Source organism: Crocodylus siamensis, chromosome 3, assembly GCF_052110815.1.
Source record: "Crocodylus siamensis isolate JL-2025a chromosome 3, ASM5211081v1, whole genome shotgun sequence".
NCBI classification, from domain to species: Eukaryota; Metazoa; Chordata; order Crocodylia; family Crocodylidae; genus Crocodylus; species Crocodylus siamensis.
This window is the reverse complement of record NC_143397.1, coordinates 23,914,041-23,937,131: the sequence shown is the minus strand read 5'-3', so window position 1 is coordinate 23,937,131 and position 23,091 is coordinate 23,914,041. Positions and strand designations below refer to the sequence as shown.

Genomic DNA, 23,091 nt, shown 5'->3' with positions numbered 1-23,091 from the left:
TTCCAACCTCAATTTTCTTTGATTCTGTGAAATACATTAAATAATTATTGGAACAGGCAAGAAATTTCAGGAGCTCTTGTTTTTCATACATTGCAACTGGGAGAAGGAGACATCTGATGAAATTGGATTGTGAAAATCACTTTCCATAATGTCATTGAGGCCAAGGTCTTAGCAAGATTCAAAGGACTGACAATTTATAAGGATAATAACAATATCCTATAACAAGAATTAGTGTTAATGAAAAAGTAACTGCACAATTTGGGACTTTAAACCAAATTGTAACTATTAAGGATTAGGGTGTGTTCTCCTCAGGAATAGGGATCGTTTAGATGTCGTTGTGAGCATTCAACATTTCATCATGGGAATCACCACAATGCCTGGTTGCTTCACCATGTTCCTTTACTTGGGCTTTTATTATTTTTTCTTTGAAAAAAAACAAAGAAAGACAGAATTCTGTGCAAACAGCTGTGTCAATTTAAAACATTTATGGTTTTGAGTAGTTCTGCTTCAAATTATAAATATTATGTTATCAGAATATTTTAAGTGTATTTACAAAAGTTCAGAGTCCATCATATATCAAACTCTGCTCTCTCCAGAAGCAGAATAATACTGCCAGCTTCAAAAGCTTGCTCTTGTGTGAGCTATAGCAGACTCAAAACTTGATGCATCTCCCTGGAGGGATGACGTCTTTCCTAAATTAATTTTTAAGCTGTTCTTTCTTTGGATCTTTTGTGCCCATAATGACATCTTCTATGTAACCCAACAAGGGGTCATTTTTCCTTAAGTTTCCAATATATCCAATTCCTCAGATATACTTATTCCTCAGAAATAAATTGCTGAAACCACTCAGATCTCGGCAGGAACAGGGGTGCCTGTAAAAAGGAAGAGTGCATTGGCAGATGGGTTTCCTCAGTGTTTGCTATGGTGCATGTGCTGTTTTCACAGAACCGAATCCTCTTTGGGGAGTACAGTCAGTCAGTCCTGTGTGCACAACTCGAACTGGATTTTGATAACAGCTTCCAATTGCTATGATAATTCTCCTATGTGCATTTAGTACATAAACTCTTTCTCTTGTGACAGTCTAAATTAGTGGCTGGTGACTGCCATACATTATTTGGATTATAAGGTTATGTGCTATGATGGACCGCACAAATATTTGCCATAAAGAACAACTCTTTGGGGCCTGGCATGAATTCTATTTAAACTAATGTAAAATGGTTGTGGACACATGACATAAACCTCTACATTGGCATAACTTCCTAGAATCTGGAGGAGAGTTACCAGAAAAATCAGTGTAAGTTACATGCTCTCACACCGCCCAGTGACAAGGCACTGTAATAGCACCTACTGCAACAGCTACACCTGGACAGCCACTCATCTCTTTGCTCCAGATACCAGTGTAATCTGTATTGGGATACAGAACCAACATAAATCATGCTGGTGGTAGCATGCCATGTCTCCAGGCCCTTTGTCTTTAGCTGACTTCTTTTGTTCTGATTGAATAGAACAGATAGTACCTTTGTGCTGCAAAAGGCATACATTCTACCTTATTTTAATAATGACCTTAATGATCTACTGAAATATTTTTAGGGTTTATCTTTTTCTAATTCTTGTTTTCTCCGTTAATATGGCTGTACAGAGATGGGAAGGAATAATGCATACTCATTGCTAGACCCACCACAAACAGCAGCTTTTGCACTTGTGGGAGCCCAGAAGTCGCCACAAACTTGCATTTCTTAAATGTAGCTCACTAAAAAGGGGCCCAGGAAGAGCAGAATAGTCCCTGTCAGTGTCAGGGACTGGAGATGAAAGGGCAAGTATGCTGTTTAATTTAAAGAGAAGTAACAAATTACTCATCCCGGCATAAATAAGGAGCTGCACATGTTTTACAAAAGGTTTTACCTTAATGGCAATCTAACTCTATATTTGCTGCTTTGGAAACATGTTCCTAACACCGTTTTGCAAAATTTTTATTATCCTCACTGAACATAGTAGTCCTTATTCACAGAAATAACGACTTTGGGCCATTTGGTGGTAGTGTTGTGGGGTATAAATTTAAGTCTCATGTTTGATTGGATTCCCAGGGATCTACTTACAAACCCAGAGCAATGTGTAAGGGAGTCCAAGTTAGTGTAATTTATACCATTTTCTGGCAGCTCGAAGTTCAAGCAGGATATGACCTACTTAACTTTCAAAGTCTTAAACCCTCCTGCTAGTTGCTTGCCTGCTGCATTCATTTCTTCTGGCCCCTTAGCAAATGAATTATATTATAATCAGTGGATCAAATTCCCAGGTGGTGTGTATGAAGGGTATAAATTCTACCTTTTGTAAGTAAGTGTGAATCTAGATATATAGGATTTACATGAAATCTTGGTATAAAGTACAAAGTTCAGAGCCTGGAAGGAAAGTATGAATTATATATGCTCTGTACTGGTGATCTGTAAACTTTTGAGTCTGCTTTGAATGTGACCATCAACTTGAATGGGAATATCTGAAAGAGTCAAGGTTGCAGGATTATACCCTAAAAGTTTACTCTGAATATCTTCAAGTTTTTATGCTGTTGTTCCTAACTTTCTACAAATGACTGAAAACACACACATATATGCATACACACAAATATACACACATATATATAATTAAAGTTGTACAGTATCTCTGTTTTGGATTGTGGCTACATGATTTTCTTATTTGAGCCAACTAATGTCGAGATGCATGTTCCATTAATGGAATGAAGAATATCGGTTATTTTCCCCTTTTGTGACCATGTACTGCAACACCAATCCACAGAGTCTTCTCTGAGTTCTGCAGAAACCTACCTTCTCAGAACTGCATTTCTTCACTTGAATGACATAAAGGTCAACAAGCTTTCATCAATTCTCTCTCTCTCTCATACCTGCTGTTAATTGTTAATTTGTTCTACTGTTGTCTCTGATTACCTTGCTTTAGTAAATGAATATTAAGCTATTTTACATTTGGGAATCCAAAACCTAAAATGCTTCTGAAGTCATTCCGTATCCCTTTTTGGTAAGGAGCTGTGCAAAGCAGCTCTATCCTAGTTCCCCGCCTGTCCAATTATGTTAATCTTTCTAGTTTTGCATATCCCCTCCCAAAGTCCAGCCTCTGTTAAGAACTCTGCACTAAGCTGTCAGGCAGGGTAACACCAGACTGTGCTCAGCTACCACTTCCTTCATTTCAGCTACAACATTTCATTCCAAAGAGCAATTTTCTTTTAACCTGACCTGACTACGCTTTAACAAGCTGTTTGTTTGAGCTTTGCATCAGAAGCTTGTCTCTGCAGAAGAATGCAAAGCAGGAATAGGTAGTGTCTGGACAGTTATTTGGAAAACACAGCTTATATACAGGATTTTAAGCTACTAAGTTAGGTTTAGGTTGCTTTTTTCTTTTGAACTTCTAGAGAAGGGCTAGTAATAAGGCTAAACCAAAAGCTGTGGGCTACATAAACTGAAGTTTACTATATTTTAATTTTAAAAATTATAACTATGAAAGCCCAGCAAGTTCCTGCCAGTAAAGTGAATGCTGTTTATGCAGGGAGAGGACAGGCATGTGCAGGTGCTGCTAGTTCAGCCAGCTGTGGGCATCATATAAAGGACAAACCTCACCTCGCAAAAAGAAGAGATTGTTCTGTTGACACTTGGACTGTAAGCCAAGCTACTGGTACCAAAGCTCACTTTCAAGCACAGACCACCAGGCATCAGATCTACAGCTTGGATAACAGCAAATCACACCCCCGCAATGAATGCTTCACAGGTAGGTTTTCCTGACTAATGTTTTGCATGGCATTTGAATCTCATTTTCCCCTCAGGAAAAATATTTTGGTAAACAGAGTAAACCTAAATGCAAAGGCCAACTCTGTTCCCTGTTACTTCCAGTTCATCCCAGTGATGAAGTGGCACTGCAGCAGCATACACAATAGAGTTTATCTTGAAACAATGTTAATTTCCAATTCTTCATGATATGACTAATGTAACTCATCCTGGATCCATGATTTGTATTTCCTGCTGAGTTAAGAAAAAATCCAGTCGTGTTCAAGATTTACATTTGAAATCCCCAGTGATTTAAACTTCACTACTAATTTAACTGCCATCAGTCTTGTGTTGTGCATATGGACGTTGGATTCTGCGTTATTTAAACTTTGTGAGGCTTTCAGAATGGATTGGCCTGACCAAATCAGTGCAAGTGGTACTAACCATCCAGGCCACACTAGATGCTGAGCCCTACCGTGAGCACCTTGGCAGTGAATCAGGTGATGAGCTGATTTAGTCTGGCTCACAGAAAAGCCTGGTTATTTATGCATGTGGACAGTAAAAAAAAATCAAAAAACATCTCATTTTGGGGAAGCAGGAAGAAGAAGCATTAGAGTTAGTCTTTCTAAAATTAATAATAGCTGATCCAAAAGAAGGAAGGAGTCCAACAGGCCCTGGTAAGGATACTCTGTGTCTTTCAGAACATTGGTGACACCACAAAGTATTGCTATACGAACCGCTTCATCTAGAGCACTAAAATCAGTGTGAGGAGATGGGCACTTTTGAGATCAAATCCTGATTTCACCCCTGATGGAGTTAAAAGTTATTTGGCAGATTGCTTAGGACCCAAGCCATAAACAACATTAAGCATTTGTTTAACTTCAAGCACAAGTAGTTCCATTTATGCATGGGCTTAAATTAATCCTGTGTAGAAGTTCTTTACATAAGTGCTTAACAGGGGTGCACCACGTAGAGCTGGCACTCTGGGCAAACCCTGCGGGGTGGAGAGGCAGGGGCACAGTTCCAAGAGCAGGGACAGTGGGAGGGCTTGAAGCAGAAGCAGCTGGGGACTGTTTTGGAGCATGGGCAAGCTGTGGGGCTGCTCCGGCTGCCAATGCATGGACTCCATAGGGGGTGGGGGTGGGGCAATTCTGGTCCCCCTGTTAACTTGGTGCCTGGGACAGGTGCCCCTCTCACCCATCCCTGTGCTACTGGTGCTTAACATCTCTGTGTCTTGGTTCTATAAAAGTAAAATGGGTAGCACTTCACCAGAACTTATCACTGAGGCAGTGGGAGGGTACTAAGAGGTGTAAAGTGGTAGGAGAATATTTAGAATACTAACTTTTAAAACCCTTATAAAATTGACTACTCTCTGTGCTCCCATAACAGATCAAATAACGGTGGGCATGGGGGCTGTCAAAAAATAGATGTGTTTTATGAAGCAAGTGGTTGTATACCTTGGCATGGTCTCTGCGGTTTAGTGACACAGTTACTTCTGGCATAGTAGCTTGGCTTAAATTTCACTACTGTGATGTGACTTCTAAAAATACTTATGCTGCTCTCTTGTTTGAAAAGAAGCCAAGAGTTTGCTTTCCTGCCCCCCCCCCCAAATTGCAGGTTTTGAGTTGTTTAAAAAAATCCATATTTAGGTCCTGTTCATATGAAGGTTGAAACTTTGCTAGCCACTGTGTTATACATGCTGTGCTCAGAAACAGAGTTAGAAGAATTCCGCTGTCCATAATCAGTGTGAACAAAGATTTTTAAAAATATGTTTCTCATATACCCATGCCATAAAAACATGGTATATGCTATGATAATAAATAGCACTGGTTGAGGTTAATCCACACTGATGAAAGAAACTGTACTTAAGTCCTGTAGTAAAACAAGATCTGGCTACTAAAATATTAATTCAAGTTGAACATAGTCTAAAAGTAAAGGCTTAGCCTTGCTTACACAAAGAGTGTACTTGTGCCCATAGTTCTTTTGGGAACCATGAGATTCATCATGTGAGATGAACTGGTTATGTGCTGAGGGCTTTGCAGGATTGGGCCCTAATAGTCTAGGGAATTTATTCTTAGAAACACCCATTTGAAAGTTTTAATTGGCATGGATTAGCTGGACAGGCTTTACCCTTTCCTTTTCTTAAGTACAGAGCAAATGGAATCTCAGTTTCCTGGGCATGACCTGATTACTGGTGAAGTGAATAAGGCTAGTGAGGCAGTGCTGCTCTTCCATCAGTTACGTCCACATCATCTGTTTGAGGTTGATAGTGTCTACTTCTATTGGAATAGTGCCTTTAATCAATAGACTGTACAGCCCCACATCACTGTACTAGTATTAGGGTGTGCACGGCAGCTGGCTGCCTGTTTTTAAATGCTAGTCTGTGTCCTCTGGGGTTGCCAACCCTCCCGGATTGACTGGCAGTCTACTGGCATCGATCTCCCGGTGACTACTGAAAGCAATTCAGGAGGTTGATATTGTGAACAGGTTGAACAGTACAATTAATGACATTATGTCATGTTGGGGAAAAACACCTCCTGAAATAGCTTCAGTCAGAGTTGGCAACCCTAGTGTTACCCAAAGCAGCCTGGACTGGGCCTAGTTAAAACTCCGCATTTTTCTTGTGCTGGGAATTCCAGCATTTCTACATTTTAATCCTAAATGAGAACAAAATGTTGAATTTTTTAAATTTCCTGAGAAATAAAATTGCTGGAAAAAGAATTATTTTGGAAATGTTGACTATGACCTTATCATATCATTTTATCCAATAAGCAGGAAGTGCTTTCTAGCAATAATGTTGAAATGCTTTGTTTTGAGGTTCAACAAGGACCAGTGCAAACTCCTGCACTTAGGACAGAACAATCCCATGCCCCAGTACAGGCTGGGGCTGACTGGCTGGGCAGCAGCTCTGCTGAAAAGGACCTGGGGGCTACAGTGGACAATAAGCTGAATTAGAGCCAGCAGCATGCCCCTGTTGCAAAGAAGGCTGACGGCGTACTGAGGTGCATTGGTAGGTTTGTTGTCGGCAGGTCAGAGGAAGTGATTATTCCCCTCTGTTCAACACTGGTGAAGCCACATCTAGAGTACTGTGTCCAGTTTTGGTCCCCCCACTACAGAAAAGATGTGAACAAATTGGAGAGTCCAGCGGAGGGCAACAGAAATGTTTTGCGGGTTGGGGGACATGACTTCTGAGGAGAGGCTGTGGGAACTGGTTTTATTTAGTCTAGAGAAGAGAAGACTGAGAGGAGATTTAATAGCAGCCTTTAACTACTTAAAAGAGGGTTCGAAAGAGGATGGAGCTAGACTGTTTTTTAGTGGTGGCAGATGACAGAACAAGGAGCAATGGTCTCAAGTTGCGGCAAGGAAAATTTAGGTTAGATGTAAGGAAAAATGTTCTCAGTAGGAGGATAGTGAAGCACTGGAAGAGGTTACCCAGAGAGGTGGTGGAGTCTCCATCCTGGGAGGCTTTCAAGACAAAGCTTTAGTTGTGATGATCTTGGTGGGGCTGGTCCTGCTTTGAGCAGGGGGTTGGACAAGATGATCTCCTGAGGTCCCTTCCAACCCTCATTTTCTATGATTCTATGACTGTTGAGGAAACTTTTAGATAATTTTTGTTGATACTTTTGATAAAATTAGTGTTCCTATGGTTTTGCAGAATTGGCATTTCCCAATGGCAAGTGTTCCACTGAAGACATTTCAACTAACTTTAACTTGGAAATCTCATTAAGGCATTTAGTTTGAAAACTGGGCTCCCATAGGCCATGTCTATGCTGCTGCACCCAGGATTACCACTGAGGAACAAACCCTGTCTATACACTCCAGTTCTGCACATCCCCAAGTCTGGCAATTAGGTAGAAGATGGCATAGAAGAGTCCTAAGCACTCATCCCAGCATTATTCTAAGCTCTTTGGAGACCAAGCCTGACAGTGATGCTGGGGCATGAGCTCAGGACCCCTCTAAGATGGCTGCTCTTGCCTAGTTGTCAAGTTTTGGCACACATGGAGCATGTTGCCACATGGGCAGGACCTGTTCCTCAGCAGCAGCTCCAGGTTTGGCAGGGAGGTGGTATAAATATGGTCATATTCCATCAAGCAAGTTACCAAAACTCTCCATGAGATGCCATTAAATTCTGAGAGGCGTTTTATCTCGTAAGTGCTGATCAACCCCACCTGATGCATTTGGCAGGTTTGATTTGGTATGGCCTTCTTTTTATTTTGTATGTTTATGTTGATGACAGTACAATGGATTGGGATGTTTTCTGAGCATTTGATACTCTCTCAAAAAAATCTTAATAGAAAAAACAATATAAATTAGCTGGGAAAGAGATGCTCTCATGGATTTAAAACTGGCGACATATCAAGTTAGGAAGGGACTATCTTACTTTTCCTAAGGTACCATTCAGTAAGATATTGAGCACCTTCCATTCCAGTTAAACTGAAATCAAAAGCATCAGGGTATTAAGTCAGAATTTAAATGTAGGTTATGTGATGACTATTTAGGATCCTATATATCTGACCTGGTTTTACAGAAGTGCTGAGCAACCAACAGCTCATGATTTCAGTGGGGTTTCCTGAAGTATCAGCACTTTTAAAAGTCAGGGCACTCATTCAGGAAAATGAGACTTCAGTAGTCTCCCTTTTTGCAGGGCTTACTGTGAGCCCCCAGGTGGTGTTCTGCACGGTTGTAGATTAGACTTCTAAACTGCTATTTTTGAATAACCTTTATTTTACCTTGTGTAATGTGCCACATTTGAGCTTTTCCTCAAAAATTGGAATTATGCACTTCAAATAGGCCAGCAAAGAACTTCAGATCTTGGCTGAAATTCTACTGCATGCTCACTTGGCTGTGAGCTAATGTTGATTTTACACCATGATGTGTAATCAGTATCTATAAAACTTAAAGCACAAGTCTGCCACAAGTTCGGGAGAGTCTTGGTTTTGCTGATTTGTACCAATGGAAATGTAGACTCTTTCTATCCAAAAGTAGTATGCTAAGCAGTTTTAGAGCTAAAATTTATCAAGATTTATAGAAAATAAACTTATTATCCCTTTTTGGGGAGGCTTTATTTTGCAATGTATGCTTCCTAAGGAGTTATCTTCCAACAGTAGACAACTATGGGATATGAAGATGAATGATAAGATCAATATACAACTGAAACCCAAATTGTGTTTTTTTGTGACAAAGACTGACGCCAAAATCAACAATTGTGTAATTCATCATAGATCCTTTGACTTTAATAGAACTATAATAATTTATAGGCCAGTTTGATATATTTTACTCCTTGTTGCCTTATTCTTTTTCTGTTCTCATTTTTAATAGCTATTTCTAACATATAGACAAGGCCATAGTATGCTGTACTGCATCAACAGGCCTAAATTGTTTCAGACTACTTTTCTGGTTATAACAGGATCTGTGGCTTGATGCCTGATGTGGTAAACAAGTCGCCCACTACCCTTACCCTTCTTTTGCTTTAGATATAGATATTCTCTAAATATAAATTGGTTGTAATTTTTTAAGGTCAATCTATCTAAGCAGTGTTTACATTGGGCATTAATAAATAATATAATGTTTAGATAAGGAAAGCCTGATAGAATATAAATGGAATATGGAATATTGCTAATGCTATACAATACAATGCTTTACTAAGAGATAAGGGTAGAAATTATATTTAGATATATATTCTTATTTTCTTAGTTTTGGGTATGTTAAAGAAGTGTGTTTAGTTTACTATGCTGTTGTGTTGAAAGTTTATCACAACTTGAAGTTGTATTATTTGGCATTATGTTAAACCATTGGGGGGGGGGGAGGGGTTGAGAGTTATGTTAAATTTAAGTATATTAATCCAAAAGCAATTTTAGAATTTCTTAAACTGAAAACCTTATTTTCCTTTTCAAATGAAAAGTTTAGGAAAAGGTATGGCTGGCTTGTGTAAAAAGGTTGATAACATTGTGTAAAAAGTAATCGTTAAATATAAGTGACTGAAAAACCCCCACAAAACTAACTTTAATGTATTGTATCATCATGTTTTTGAGTGTTGTGGAGTATTGCTTCATTTAGGTTCTGCGCTAAAGACTCAATACTGCAGAGGGGACAGCGGGCCTAGATAAGAATATTGTTTCAGGACTTAAACTTATTTAAAAATCATACCAACCACAAAACATCCATAATTTAGGGGAAGGTGTTTTGGCAATATTAAGTGTTGAAGCAAATCTTGGAAGATGCATGTACCATTTGGAGTGATGCAAGTTGTAACTGTATTGGTCTCAGGCAACTAGAATCAGAACTTGTGGCAGAGGTGATATCTTTTATTAGACCAATTAGATACTTGCAAAAAAAAATTATTTATTTGTAAGCTTTTGGGCATGCTCACCCTTCCTCAGGGATAGTAGAATGTAAAGATTGTAAAACTTTTCCTACATGGAAATGAAAATTCATATTTCACAGGAGAGCTGAAAATGTAAGATCTCCTGGTTGTAATAGTTCATTTTGCGCATGTTAGGCTCAGATAAAAGTTGAAATAGTCTATTTGCCTCAGTACTTTCTGGTGTCAAGCAGGATATTGAATTATGTGTCCTTCTGGTTATGATATTTCATACCTCATGATAGTGTGGGGTGATAAAATATTCTCCTGGGCAAGGAATTTCTCTTCTTTGAGGCAGCTTTGAGCTCTGTAAAAATGCAGCTGTCGCTGAAACAATAGGCAGAAGCCAAGGTGTCAGCTCTCAGATTTCAAAGTGGTGAATTTGCTTCCTTTAAAAAAAAAAACTGTTCCAAATTTTATCTGAGACTAATTTGCACAAAATGAGTCATCTTACAACACCTTCAGCTCTGCTGTGAAATATGAATTTTCATTTCCATCTAGGAGAAATTTTACAATCTTTGCATTCTCCTACACAAAGAAAGGGTGTGTGCGCCCAAAAGCTTGCAAATAAAGATTTTTTTTTTTGTAAATGTCTAGTTGGTCTAATAAAAGACATTACCTCTGCCACAAGTTCTGATTCTTTTTGACCATTTTGAGGCCTTTCTGTTTGTGAAGTGAGAGAGACAGCCAGGAAAATTTGACCTACTTATCTACCCAGTCTTCAGTGGCAAAACAGACTGAAAAAAAAAAAGACTTACTTATTTTCCAGTCTAATATTTGGATTCCCCCTACCCTATAAAGTCTAGTCAGTGCCTAGCATTAATGCACAATTTCCTGGAAGGTTAAAGATTATTACTACTATTTCACCTTCTTCCAAAATGACTGGCTGGCTGCCAAGTAATACTTGTCCTTCAGAAGGAATTCTTCTAAGACTAGACAGAGATTGCAGCCAGAGCAATGACAGCACCTCTTGAGATGGGACATCGTGGTCCTTGCTGTTGACCGAGAAAGTGAGCTGGAATTGGTTTTACGCCCCCTCTGGCTTGTCCCCGGAGGCCTGTTATCAGGCCCAAGGCAGCAACAAACTTGATTACATAACAACGTTTTCCTTCACTTTTGGAAAATAAAGTAAACCAAGAAGAATAAAAGTAAATAAGCTGAACTAACTACACACTTACCTGCTGAGCAGGTAAACTTATCGTGCTATGGTTTAAGTCAATAATCTTCCATTTTGGATTCACCTGTATCCTCACTTGTCTTTTGGGCTTAATGCTTCCTGAGTTCACACAGCAGCCAGGAATCACACTTTCCTAAACTGATCCCTTTGCTATCGCCCACATGAAGTTTTAGAAATGTGATCGCCATTTAGGCATGCGCAACTTTACCTGTACAGTTGTCAGCCCTTACCTATCTTTTGTATACATAGGTGATAGTGTTTGAAAAACATGTATTTGGAGGTCAGTGTTGCCCATATAATTTTAGTATTATCAGGCACCTGAATCCTTTCGTAACTATCGAATTTTGAACATTTTGTTTACAGATATCAGAGAATTCTTCAGATAAATATAGGATATATTTTCATCTTATCATTTTGGAATTTTCTAGAAGTGATGATATAAATGACTAAAATTTTTTTTAAAATCTTGAATAAGATTTAATGTTGCCCAATCCTTCATTAAGGGGGAGATACCTTTAAGTTGCCATAGGCACTATTATCCCAGCTCTACTAGTCAGTTCTAATATGCTGTTTTGCCGTACATGAATTGAACTCAAATGTCAGCTCTAGCATTTTGCTCTTCCGTATATGTACAGAGCTCAGCGTTCTGCACATATAGGGAAAAGTAGCACAACAGAGCAGGGATCCACCTTCTGCCATGGAGCAGAGCACCGAAGAGTAGGGCTGAGATCCAAGTTCTGCATACGCAGCAAAGTGCAGATCTGGGTCCCCCCCACATAACACAGAGCAATTTCCACATGTGTAGAGCAGAGCACTGAAGCTGAGGCCAGCAACACAGATGAGAGCCCACACAAGCTGGATTTTGGCCGTTCTAATACACTGGGGCAGGACCTTGCTAAGTCAGCAGCTGCCAGGGATCTGTCGAAAGGAGTGGAAAGCCCAACCTGGGGCAGCTTGTCAGGGTCGGGCAGGCAGATCCTGTGTCTGGACCCTTCTTGGATTATATTCCCATTCCAGAAGCCAGAGGCAGCCCCTTTGGCAGGCTCCTGTGGTGACTTTTCCAAGGGCCTCCCTCACCCAGGAGTAGCCAAGCTGCTTGAGACTGGAGCTACCCAGTCCTATCCGGTCACTAACCAGCCTGCGTCTGTCTGGGTGGCCTGCTGGTAATGAGGAGGAGGGGCTGCTCAATTCCACCCCTTTCCTGTCCCTCGGTCCCTGTCTCTCTGCATACGTCCTTGGCTGCTGCGGCTGGAAATGAGGCAGAGCCACCCTGTCCCTGTCAGTCACTGTTTGTATGCCCCCCTGCTGTTGCTAACAAGAAGAAGTGGTTGCCCTTCTCCACCCCATCCTTTCTTGGGGGAAGTGAAACTGAGGGTGTCAGCTATAAATTAATGAAACCCTTTTGGAGCGCAGGGAAAGTCTCACATTGTTCATTCCTCAGCACGCTTTCATTTCAGCACTGACTTGTTCCTCGGGGGTTCCCTGTGGAAGATTTGTATTTAAACAGTTAAAAGTCTATTGTAAATTTATGCAGAGGAATTTATTTATTTTTTTGGACCAAGCTTCTTTTTAAAGGCTTTCATAAGATTTATTTCTATTGGGTCTGATCCTATCAGTGCTGCCCTAGACACTGTAAGAGCCATGATGCTGGAGATACAAAGGGGTCTCCCCTTGGTTCTGGGGGGAGATGTCATTCGGCCAAGGTGGTATCAGGAAAACCTCTCACTAAATGCCCTGAAAGAGACCTTTCTTTAGGGATTTGTTTGCTCCTCTATTTTCTATTTTAATTTCTCACACCAGTTTTCTCTTGGCTCCTGCGACATGCTATAGCTTTTACAGTGGGAAATATACCTGCATTGGGTTTTGAATTTGAAGTAACTTGAAGGCATCCTGCAGTTTGAACCCTAATAAAGGGAGCAAAGATTAAAAAAATAATCCTTTTTGGAAAAAGAGAGAGAGAAATTGTTTCATTTAATAACTGTACAGGGCAAAGTGGAGGCTGCAGTTTATGGGCACTCCTCCCCTCTAGTGGATAAAAATTGGAACTACTCAGCTTTGTGCTATAGATTCGTTACTGCTACCAGCAAGTAGAGATTTTCCTATCACTCCAGTGGCGGGAAATTGTGCTTTTGGAGCAAAATATCTGAATTTGCACCCTGCTATTGCTGTGAAGGTCTCAGCAGCCATTGTGAACAATATAGTGACAATAATGATGCCCTTGTGGGCCATAGATGGGTTAAAAATCATTGGAAGAAATACTTAGGCAACTAAATTCAGCCCTTCTGTAAGAAGGTGCAAATACACATCAAGGACTATAAGATAGGCTGTAACACTTCTAAATTATTTTTAAATGTAATGGAAGGCAGATATAATGGTGCTCATAATTCATTACTATTACTTTTGTTTCTCAGCTATCACAAGTTTTTCATTTCATCTGATTTGTGTGAGCACCCTTTCCTTATGGAAGTGTTGTAACAGATTTTTCATAAACATTTTTTACCTTTACATATATTTTAATATTTTCAAATTTAAAAGGAAATAATTTCAACTTTAAACTTTAATGGAAGTATTATTTTATCATTTAGTAACTGATCATAAAATTAGAACAATTTAACCCCATGCAAGCCAAGAGAAAGGTGATCTCCTCTGTATATTTTCACGGCTATAATTGTGGGGAATAGCTTGATATTCTAAGTTGATTTTATGGAGAGTCACAGTTGTAAAAATTGCATGTTTTGAGGATGCCACATTTTTATATGACAATTGGCAAAACAGCAGGGGTAAAATGCAGATTGGTCCCTGAAGTGCCTGATACCTTAGACTTTGACAAGCTTAAACCTGGGCACCAGGGCTACAGGAGATTAATTCAGAGAAATAGTGTCAAATACCTGTGCATGTATCCAGTCAGTAGGGAAAGTTAGGAGCAGCCTAAAGGCAACCCATAGAACCCCACATGCTGAGCGTGGAGCCATCTAGAACTAACGAATAAGAGATGTCGAGCACATACTTGTGTCTGAACTCCTGCCCCCCTCTACGTGCCTCCACGTACTCAAATATCCAGAGCCTGGGGTCCTCTTCAGCACCTGACAAAGGAGAGGGGGATATGCTTACTTACCTTTTACATATACCCTAGTGGTTAGAGCACTTCTCCAGGAAAACATTGATCCCATTTCTAGGCCCTTTTCAATTTGAAAGGATTCAAATCTGCATCTCCCATCTTCCAACTAAAGTTCTGTAGTTACCAAGTTATACAGTAGTCTAGCTTGGGGCACCCCTGAGCTCTCCTGTTGAAGTCTGGTTGTATACTCAAGAATCAAAGAGTCATGGGGCCTGAAGGAGAACAAGTAAGAAGAAGCCTGACTCTGTAGCCTAGTGGTTCGCACTCACCTGGGTAGGGGGACTCCTGGTTCTGCTCCCCAGATTATCTCTATTTTTGTCCCTTGACTGTTTAATCCAATTTAATGTAATGTAAAATGCAAAAATCTTGCTGACCCAAGTGAGAGCATCTTCTCTTTTTATATGCTAACAGTCAAATTAGTCTACTTTGATTTTGGGGCAGGGCTTTTTTCTACAGGTTTTTTTGAGAAGTGCTTAGCATACTTGGAGTCACTGTACCTCCCAATAAATAATTTTAGAAAATTTTACTTTTAATATTTTAAAATAGGGATTGGGGTAGAATTAGGAATGGGTTTGAGGGAGGAATTTGAAAGACAATGCTTGGGATACATACAGGGATGGTTTTCTCAGAGTAAGGGGTAGCCTAAAAAGGGATAAAAGTTAAAAGGATGGACAAAGTCTGGAGAAGACTGAGAGCCTGGGCTTCAACTACCTGAAGCATGGTGGCAGAGAGGATGGAGCCTGGCAGTTCTCAGTGGTGGCAGAGGACAGAATAAGAAGCAATGGTCTCAAGTTGCAGCAAGTGAAGTTTTGGTTAGATATTAGGAAAAACTTAATCACAAGGAAGGTAGCAAAGGAGTGGAACAGGTTACCCAGAGAGATTGTGGAGTCTCCATCCCTGGAGGTTTTTACAAGCTGGGTTGACAGAGCCTTGGCTGGGATGATCTAGTTGGGGCTGGTCCTGCTTAAAGCAGGGGGTTGGACTAGATGACCTCCTAAGGTCCCTTCCAACCCTAATTTTCTATGATCCTATGATCCTGCCCAGCCTGAGCTAGGAGAGGAACAACGGCTTAGCCAGAGCTCCATAGTGAGATCCCAGATTATGGGGGTAACGTAGGAGAAAGACCTTACTTTCACCTTTGGCTTTCTCAGCCCAGCTCTCCTCCTGATGCCTGCAAAGCACCAAATATTGCCAACAGCCCAAAGGTGACACATGGGTCAGATAGCAATCTCCCAGAAAGACAAAAGAAACACATCAGATGATAAACTGAGTGAAATGGTTAGGCAATAATTTGAAAAATGACTGGAATTTCCCACAGAAAGGCACCCCTCTGCAGCAAGGAGTTGAGCTAAGTGTGCCTGCTGGCTGAGAGGCATATAGGACTACTGGGGACTTGCTGGGATGGGGGACTCCCTGTCCAGCTGTCAATGGTGGACAGGTCTGGATCTCTCCTCAACCAGACTGAAAACTGTGACTGGCATAAGGACCACAGCATGAAGGAATTCTTAAATATTTAATTGAAACTTGGAACTGGTTCAGAATGATGAATGGTATAGAATGAGAAATATGTTGTGAGAAGAGCTCCCAGATCCGGAGATACTCAGGCAGGAAGAAGTGTGGGTTGACCAAAGTGATAGCAATATATTTTTTTATGCATTTTAATGCTGATTGAGGTGAGAGGCTTTTTAGATAAGTGTTTAGTTACTGTAGTAACGGGGACACTGAATACATTTAATAAAGAAACTAATATTTATCCCCAGATTAATATCTGTTTAATCTATCTAGAAAGTCTATTGAAATCAAGTGGAAGTTCCAGCATGGTTGGAGTATAGACTCAAACCCAGAGTTTGTAAAGTATTTGGGGATCTTCTTGGGTGAAAGATGTTAATTTTGAACAGCAGGTAGATGAGGCTGAACTCTGCATGTAAAACTCGATTGGATTTAATGAGAGTTTTACTTGAGTTAGCACAGCTGAATCTCACTTCAGATTTTTAGCAAAAGATAAAAGCACTATACTTCATAATACCAGGTCATTTAGGAAGTGTCTTAAAGTAAAAAGTATGATTCATGACTGGACTCTGTGGAGACCTATTCCTGACTCTGTCACTGTGCTGCTAGGTGGCTTTAGGCAATCACTTCACCTGGCACTGGTGATGCGTAGGGGGTGCACATGCACCCCCTGAGATTGGCTGTGCACCCCCTGGAAGCACCAGCTGTGAAAGCAGAAGTGCTGGCGGAAGTGCACTTCCAGTTCTGCCTGTTTCTCCACTGGTGATTACCCATTAGGGGACCCTGCCCCCAGTTGGCGATTGGCTGCTGGCGGACCCTGGACAACAATCAGCTGCTGGGGGACACTCCTCCCCCACCGTCGGCGATCTGGTGCCCCCCCAAGACTTGGGAGGCAGCAGTCGCCCATGTCACCTGGCCTAGGCCTCAGTCCCCCCCCCATCAATAAAATGGGGGCATATTCCTGATGCCCTTCTCAAGGCACTTTGAAATCTTTTCAAGAAAAGCCCTACTTGAGAGCTAGGCATTATTCTGAAAACAGACCTCTCTACTTTTCCAGAGAAATCAGTTATTGCTCAGCCGATATTTGTGTTTGAAAAGAAAGACCGACCTTGCAAGGTAAGAATTTCAGCTTTTCCCTTTGCATGGGCCATAAAGAAGCCTGAAAATCAGGCAAGGCAGGCCTTGGTCCTGCAGCCCGTACCTGGACAATGCTTCTAGGGAAACCAATGGGACTCTTGTTCAAGTGAGCTACAGAGGGACTGGGAATGAAAAGTAATGGAGATCAGAACCAAAATTTTGGAAAAATATACTTGGTTGCTGTATGTTGTGCCTGATGTATGAATTTGCAGAGATCCTCATCTCATTTATGCTTTTTTCTCTTTTTCTTTCAGAGGCCTGCAGAAGACCCAATTTGCACAGCTGAAAACGATAGTAATTGCCTCATTAAACCTGAATAAACTTGCTATAAACATGTAGTATGATACTGGAACATTTTAACTGCATTCGTTCCATGCATAAATAGTTTTTAGAATGTTATAACATAAAACGTCTGTTACCAAGCATAAATACAATGAGGCACTGAACCATCAGGTTTACCCTATTCTTTTTCTTCCTAGTCTCCCAAAATCTAAATTTCAAATGCCCCAGAGAATAGGCAAGTGAACTAATGGCTGTTGAATGCCCTCACCTTTTTTTTTTTTAAGTACTTGTGATAATGTGACCCCAGGCACTGAAAGACACTATGGACAGAGTCCTACTTCAGCCATCTGTTCACAAGCAGCTGAGGCCTGTGCCACCTGCTGCTTACTGATCCAAAGCCTACTGAAGTCACTGAAAGTAAAGTGGACCTTAACGGGCTTTAAATCATGGCCCCTTTCCATGAATGGATTCTGCTTTAATCCTCCCCTGCAAATCATTCTGGGTGTATTTACATGTGCACATTAACCAAAATTACTGTGCAGTACGGATGTGTATCTATATGTGCACGCCTGTACTGCACAGTAAATATGGCAACTTACATCAGCTTGAGCGTAAAGTTGATACCTGCATCATGAGGGTATCAGATTTATGCCCCATTAGTTATTGCGCAGTAATGCATGTGTAGATGCCTTACAGCACAGTAACACTGTGTGTGGACTGACTTGAGACTAGCAAGATCCACTAACCTCTTTAACAGAGGTACAATAGTAGAATGTTTATGAAGTTCAGTCAGGACAGATTTCCTGGAATTATTCATCCAGAGCAAATGAGGGCAGGTTTCATACGTCTGTTAAAGTTAGTCCCAAGTCAGTCCACACACAGCATTAATGCACTTTAAAGCCTGCACATGTACACGCTGGCCTATTCCCAGTAAGTTACTGCATAGTAAATTTAAGCCAGCATAAATGCATGTATAGGCATGCCCTCTGAGTATTACCGTTGTCTGGGTTTAATACTTTACTGCAATATTTTACTGAAATCTGTTGCAAAATTGAGTTTTATAGTGCACAATATGTTACTTTTCTCATAGATTTCATCAGTTATACCAAGAAACGGGCAAGATCATCATCTTTTACTTTCCGAACATCTGACTTGCAGTATGGCCCAGGTACAGCATTTCCCTCAATTCATGGTTTAATGCATGAAATTGTGTTGTCTAGCATGATAAGCAAGAAGCAAAGACTTTTTTCCTTTTGTTCATATTCATTTTTTATTTAGAATAATTCCAAGTCAGAAAAACATGTACACTTCAAAATTGACCAGCCAGTAATTCTCAAAAGAAGTTTTAAACTTTTCTAAGTATAAATAAAACCTTAAATTAGCAGAGGGTCACAATCTTACGTATCTGAGCTACTACCACATGAAATAGTGGAATATTTAGGTAGTTCAGTCGGGACAGTTTTCCTGGAATTCTTCACCCAGAGCAAATGAAGGAAAGTTTTGTACTTCTGTTGAAGAAGTTGCTGGTTCACTGCTGTATAGCCTTGTGAGTCCCAGAGAATTAAGAAGCCATGATGACAATCCTCCTCCACCCCCTTATCAAGTCACCTGGAAACCCTTTTAGGGGAGCTGGAATTATTGCCCCAATATAGAGGAAAGACCTATACAAATCACTGTCAGCTACTTTGTACTAAGCATAAGGCAACACAGAACATGTAGTTTTAGTCTTAGCAGTTGCAGAATGATGGCTGAGTACATATGTGGGAGGATGATGGTGAAATGATACTGACTCCAGAACTGTTTGGATGCCAATAGTCAGGACACTGTATGTGTGAGAGGAGCCTCTTACACCCAGCACAACATCTGTGAAACTTGAGGCAAGTATTTTCATATGGAGAAAACTGAAGAACTCCTTAAATGAGTCACTTGTATGGCAACTGCCCACATAAGTGTAACCCTTCTGCCAGGCACTGGTTGGCGGCAACAAGGGCTGGATTCAATTTTGGGGTCTAAATATACTTTGCCTTGGCTCAAGTCCCAACCCAGATCACCTGGGAACCACTAAATTACTAGGGTGCCTCACATAAACAAAAAACCTGTCCTTGCAAGCAGTGTAAACGGAGGATACATTTATTACAGAAAACAAAGGCAAGGAAAACAAAGAAATAATTTCTACTTTAAATCATGTAGTGACTGTAACAATGGGAGTAGATGCTCTTCCCAAAATTCAGGCCTTAATGTCAGTGACTCGTACTCATGCAGCCTTTATAATCATTTCATACAGCCTTTATAATATCTTATATTTATACTTTTATTTAGTGGGACATCAAATAATGTTTCTTTGATCTATCCTAAAAATCACATTTAGATGGTATATCTATATATATACACTTTATGTTCTTTGAATTGCTTCATACATCAAGGGCTGAGTGGTACTGTTAGAATCTGCCAGTATGGGTGCCTGTAGATGTGTGGGGAGGCTACTCTGATGCACTTTAATTACAGCACATCAGAGCAGACTTGTTAATTAGCATGTTCTGGCATCCTCCAAGTCTCATGTATCTGCATCCCTGCACTTCAAAATGCTGGTAGGGGCACTTTAACTAAAGCTTGTCAAATGAGCTTTAGTTAAAGCACCCCACCACCATTTTGAAGCACAGGGATGTTGATACACGAGACGCTGCGGGTGTCTTAATTAGAGCAGCTCTTGGAGCTCTAGTTAAAGTGCCCTCTTCCCCACCCCTGGAGCACATGTAAAAACACCCTATGTGTCTTAGAACCTGCAGTAACAAAGGTGGGAAATTAAGAAAAAAACCCAAACAGTTGAGTACAGAAACATCTGTGTCACATAATGCACCAACAACAAGCATGCAGCAGTATAGAGCAGCTGCTAGTATTTTAATCACCGTGTTGTGCAGTTTGGCTTGGAAAAGACATAGGTGATGGTATGTTTAAGCTCTGTCAGCTCCTTCTGTATATGGAGCTGCACATGCAATATGTGGGAATTCAAAGTCTACATGACAAGGCCTTAGCGGTTAGGTGATAACAGTTATATGCTGCTACCCAAGAGGTATCCATGACACATACATTTTGCTAGCATGCAAAACTCATATTTAGTGCTTTGAACAGATGGTAATTTTAATGTCTTATATTTTCAGATAATCTCTCTCAGAAAAGAGTAAGATCATCTTCCTTTACCATCCTTCCTACCTTTCCCCCATCACAGCCAGGTAATTAAGAAATGTGTAGCAAATATTCATGTAAAAAACCAGAATCATTAAATGTATAGAACAGCTGTTTCTGTGGAACAAATCTAAACAGGGTTGGACCAGGTTGGCATGTAAATAAGGCAAAAGAAAATTCTTGAAGTGTTTGCCATTCAGTAGGTGACATTGCTTTCTCAGTTAGTATTGCACTGATGCCCCTTTGCACTAGGGAATGCTGTGCTGCCAGGAGAGCAGTCTAGGGATGAGACATAAGCAGACTATACTGAGAAAATGCAGAAAAGAGCTAAAGAAATGGGGCCGGTTCAATTCTATCTGATATGTAGACTTAAGCACCTCATGTGCAGTCCTTTTCCACCTTTGCTCATGTCCCTCCTATTCCTTACTGCATTCTGTAACATAGTCGTTTTAAGACTCATGACAGCATTTTACAAAGGTAGATGCAGTAACTTTTTCAGGGATTTAAAGAAGTGATTAAGTGCCCAAGGCCACTTAGATGTCCTTATAGATACAATAACATCTGACCCAAAATATGAACTGGGTTTGTTTGGACGAAAACAAGGGTCGTTCATACAACAATGCTATCTTCTCTTCTGGGACACCCATTCACCTGAGTCTAGCTCTGACCATTTGCCCATTTACAAATATGGAAAAGGGCAAGTGGTTACAAGTTCTATCACTTGTCTGTCCCCGACACCCTGGAGTCATGATACCAGTGCTGAGAATCCAGGGACTCAAGGAATTGTGGGCTAGAGCTTTTTAAGTAATCTGGTGAGGGGGCAAAGTTGCTATAGCAACAAACCAGCATCTTCTTGAAAAGGAAATGAAATGTCCATATATATGGACTATCTGTCATGCATTTTATCAGACACTTTTGATGAGACAAGGTAGCCATTCCTTTTGAACATGTTTGGGTTGCACTTGGAAGCTTTCTAAAATCAATAGCAGAAATACCAGCATACAGGGATGCTGTGAGCATAGACTGTAAGGATAAAGTGTTCATGACCTGCTCAGACACTACAGTGATGAGGGCTACAGAAATACACATAATAATTTAAGCCTTTTGAATAAACACTTCTTTTGCAGTAAAGAAGAATAATATATTCATGACCTCAGCTCTTCTCCGAAGAAGTAGTGACATCACAAGTACAAAAGAAGGTAATTATTGTCATCATAGCAGTACATATCAGATGTTAATCCAGAGCTGCACACTCCAGAAGTGCAGAACAGCAGTCTTTGTTCAAAGCTGCTTACAGTCTAAGGCTGAAGTTCATCCTTGTATATAGCTCCTGTGCAACAGAATCATTTAGACCAACATAAGCCTTACTAGAGGACCAAAGAAACCTATGTTCTGGGCCTCCATTTAGGAGTGAATGTGACCATGAGTATACACATTTCTGATACATCATATAATAGGGAGTGAGCCCTGCTTCCACTAAACGCGATGTGAAACTCCAATTAAGTAAGTGCAGGATTAAGCTTCATATAGCCAGAAGATGAATGTGTTGCAGAGTTGTACAAAATTGTTTTAATGTATATTACACCACTTTCTAGATTTGGAAGATTAGCGTTGATTGGTTCCATGACTGGTGTGTTAGTAGGGTTTTAAAATACCAAAGGGTAGTATGTATAAATAATATGGGTAAATTCAGTTAATTTAAAATATCAAAACACACACATTTTGAGTCGCCAAAGACAAGAATGTATACTTTAAATGTGAAGTAAAAGGTTGTGTATATGGTAACTTATTTTCTCTTTTGCTAGGATCTTTGTCACACTGTCCGCTGTGGAATGTCATCAGACCTGCCATTTTACAGCCACCGCCAGTGCAATTATACGAGGAAAGAAAGCAGACCTGTATTGAACATATACCACTATTTCCAAAGGCTGAAAAGAAAGAAACTATTCAGGTAAAAATGAATTGTTATGTCAAATGTCTGTGACTGTTTTCCCATGTGACTGAAGTGTAATAATGTTTAATTGAAATTACTTGTTTTGTGGGGGGTTCCAAAACATTCAGGATAGGACTAATTTAAATCAGTGGGTATTACATAAATGATTTTAGTGGGAAAAGTTGTATCAACATTGAGTGTTTTTGAAAATCCAGCCTCGCTTAAATGGGATAAAAGTGAAGATATTTTCAACTTGTAGTTCCATCAGAATACATATGTTCTAGTATATATCTTACTCTTGTAAGCAATGCTTACTCATCTAAGTATGGCTTTGAAGGCCCTATATTTCTGGTAAAACTGTTTATTTTTTCTGTAACATAGCCAATTAATAATATTACTTGTTTTCAGTTATCTGAAGAGTGCTCACCTTTCCCAATTGAGAACATTATGAGTTCCAGAACAGCAGAGAGACCATGTGTCATCATGAACCTTTCAAGCCCTAAAACAATAGGGTAAGTTAGTCAAGGGGTATGTCTGCAGTGTTAGGTGTCCATGTACTTTGTGCATTCTTCATGCTCAGGGTAGGCAAAATGACCTTCCTTTCTCTACATTGGCTGCATCTACATG

General features: G+C 40.2%; 1 protein-coding gene across 6 annotated transcripts in view; it reads left to right on the top strand.

Annotated features, from left to right (window-relative positions):
* Positions 1-3,159: 3,159 nt before the first annotated feature.
* Positions 3,160-23,091, top strand: part of RANBP3L (RAN binding protein 3 like) — a 45,035-nt gene continuing 25,103 nt past the window's right edge. For 4 of the 6 annotated variants that reach the window (XR_016441174.1, XR_016441175.1, XM_090037942.1 and 1 more), the window contains exons 1-8: positions 3,160-3,768; positions 16,969-17,045; positions 17,321-17,360; positions 18,439-18,516; positions 20,507-20,578; positions 21,659-21,730; positions 22,337-22,482; positions 22,873-22,976. Coding sequence is in view for 4 of the 6 variants with exons in the window: in XM_090037942.1 (XP_089894068.1) it covers positions 3,501-3,768; positions 16,969-17,045; positions 17,321-17,360; positions 18,439-18,516; positions 20,507-20,578; positions 21,659-21,730; positions 22,337-22,482; positions 22,873-22,976 (857 nt within the window). In the remaining 2 variants the exon portion in view is untranslated. The remainder of the gene's footprint in view (positions 3,769-16,968; positions 17,046-17,320; positions 17,361-18,438; positions 18,517-20,506; positions 20,579-21,658; positions 21,731-22,336; positions 22,483-22,872; positions 22,977-23,091) is intronic. The other 2 variants (XM_090037944.1, XM_090037945.1) reach the window with 1 other exon arrangement.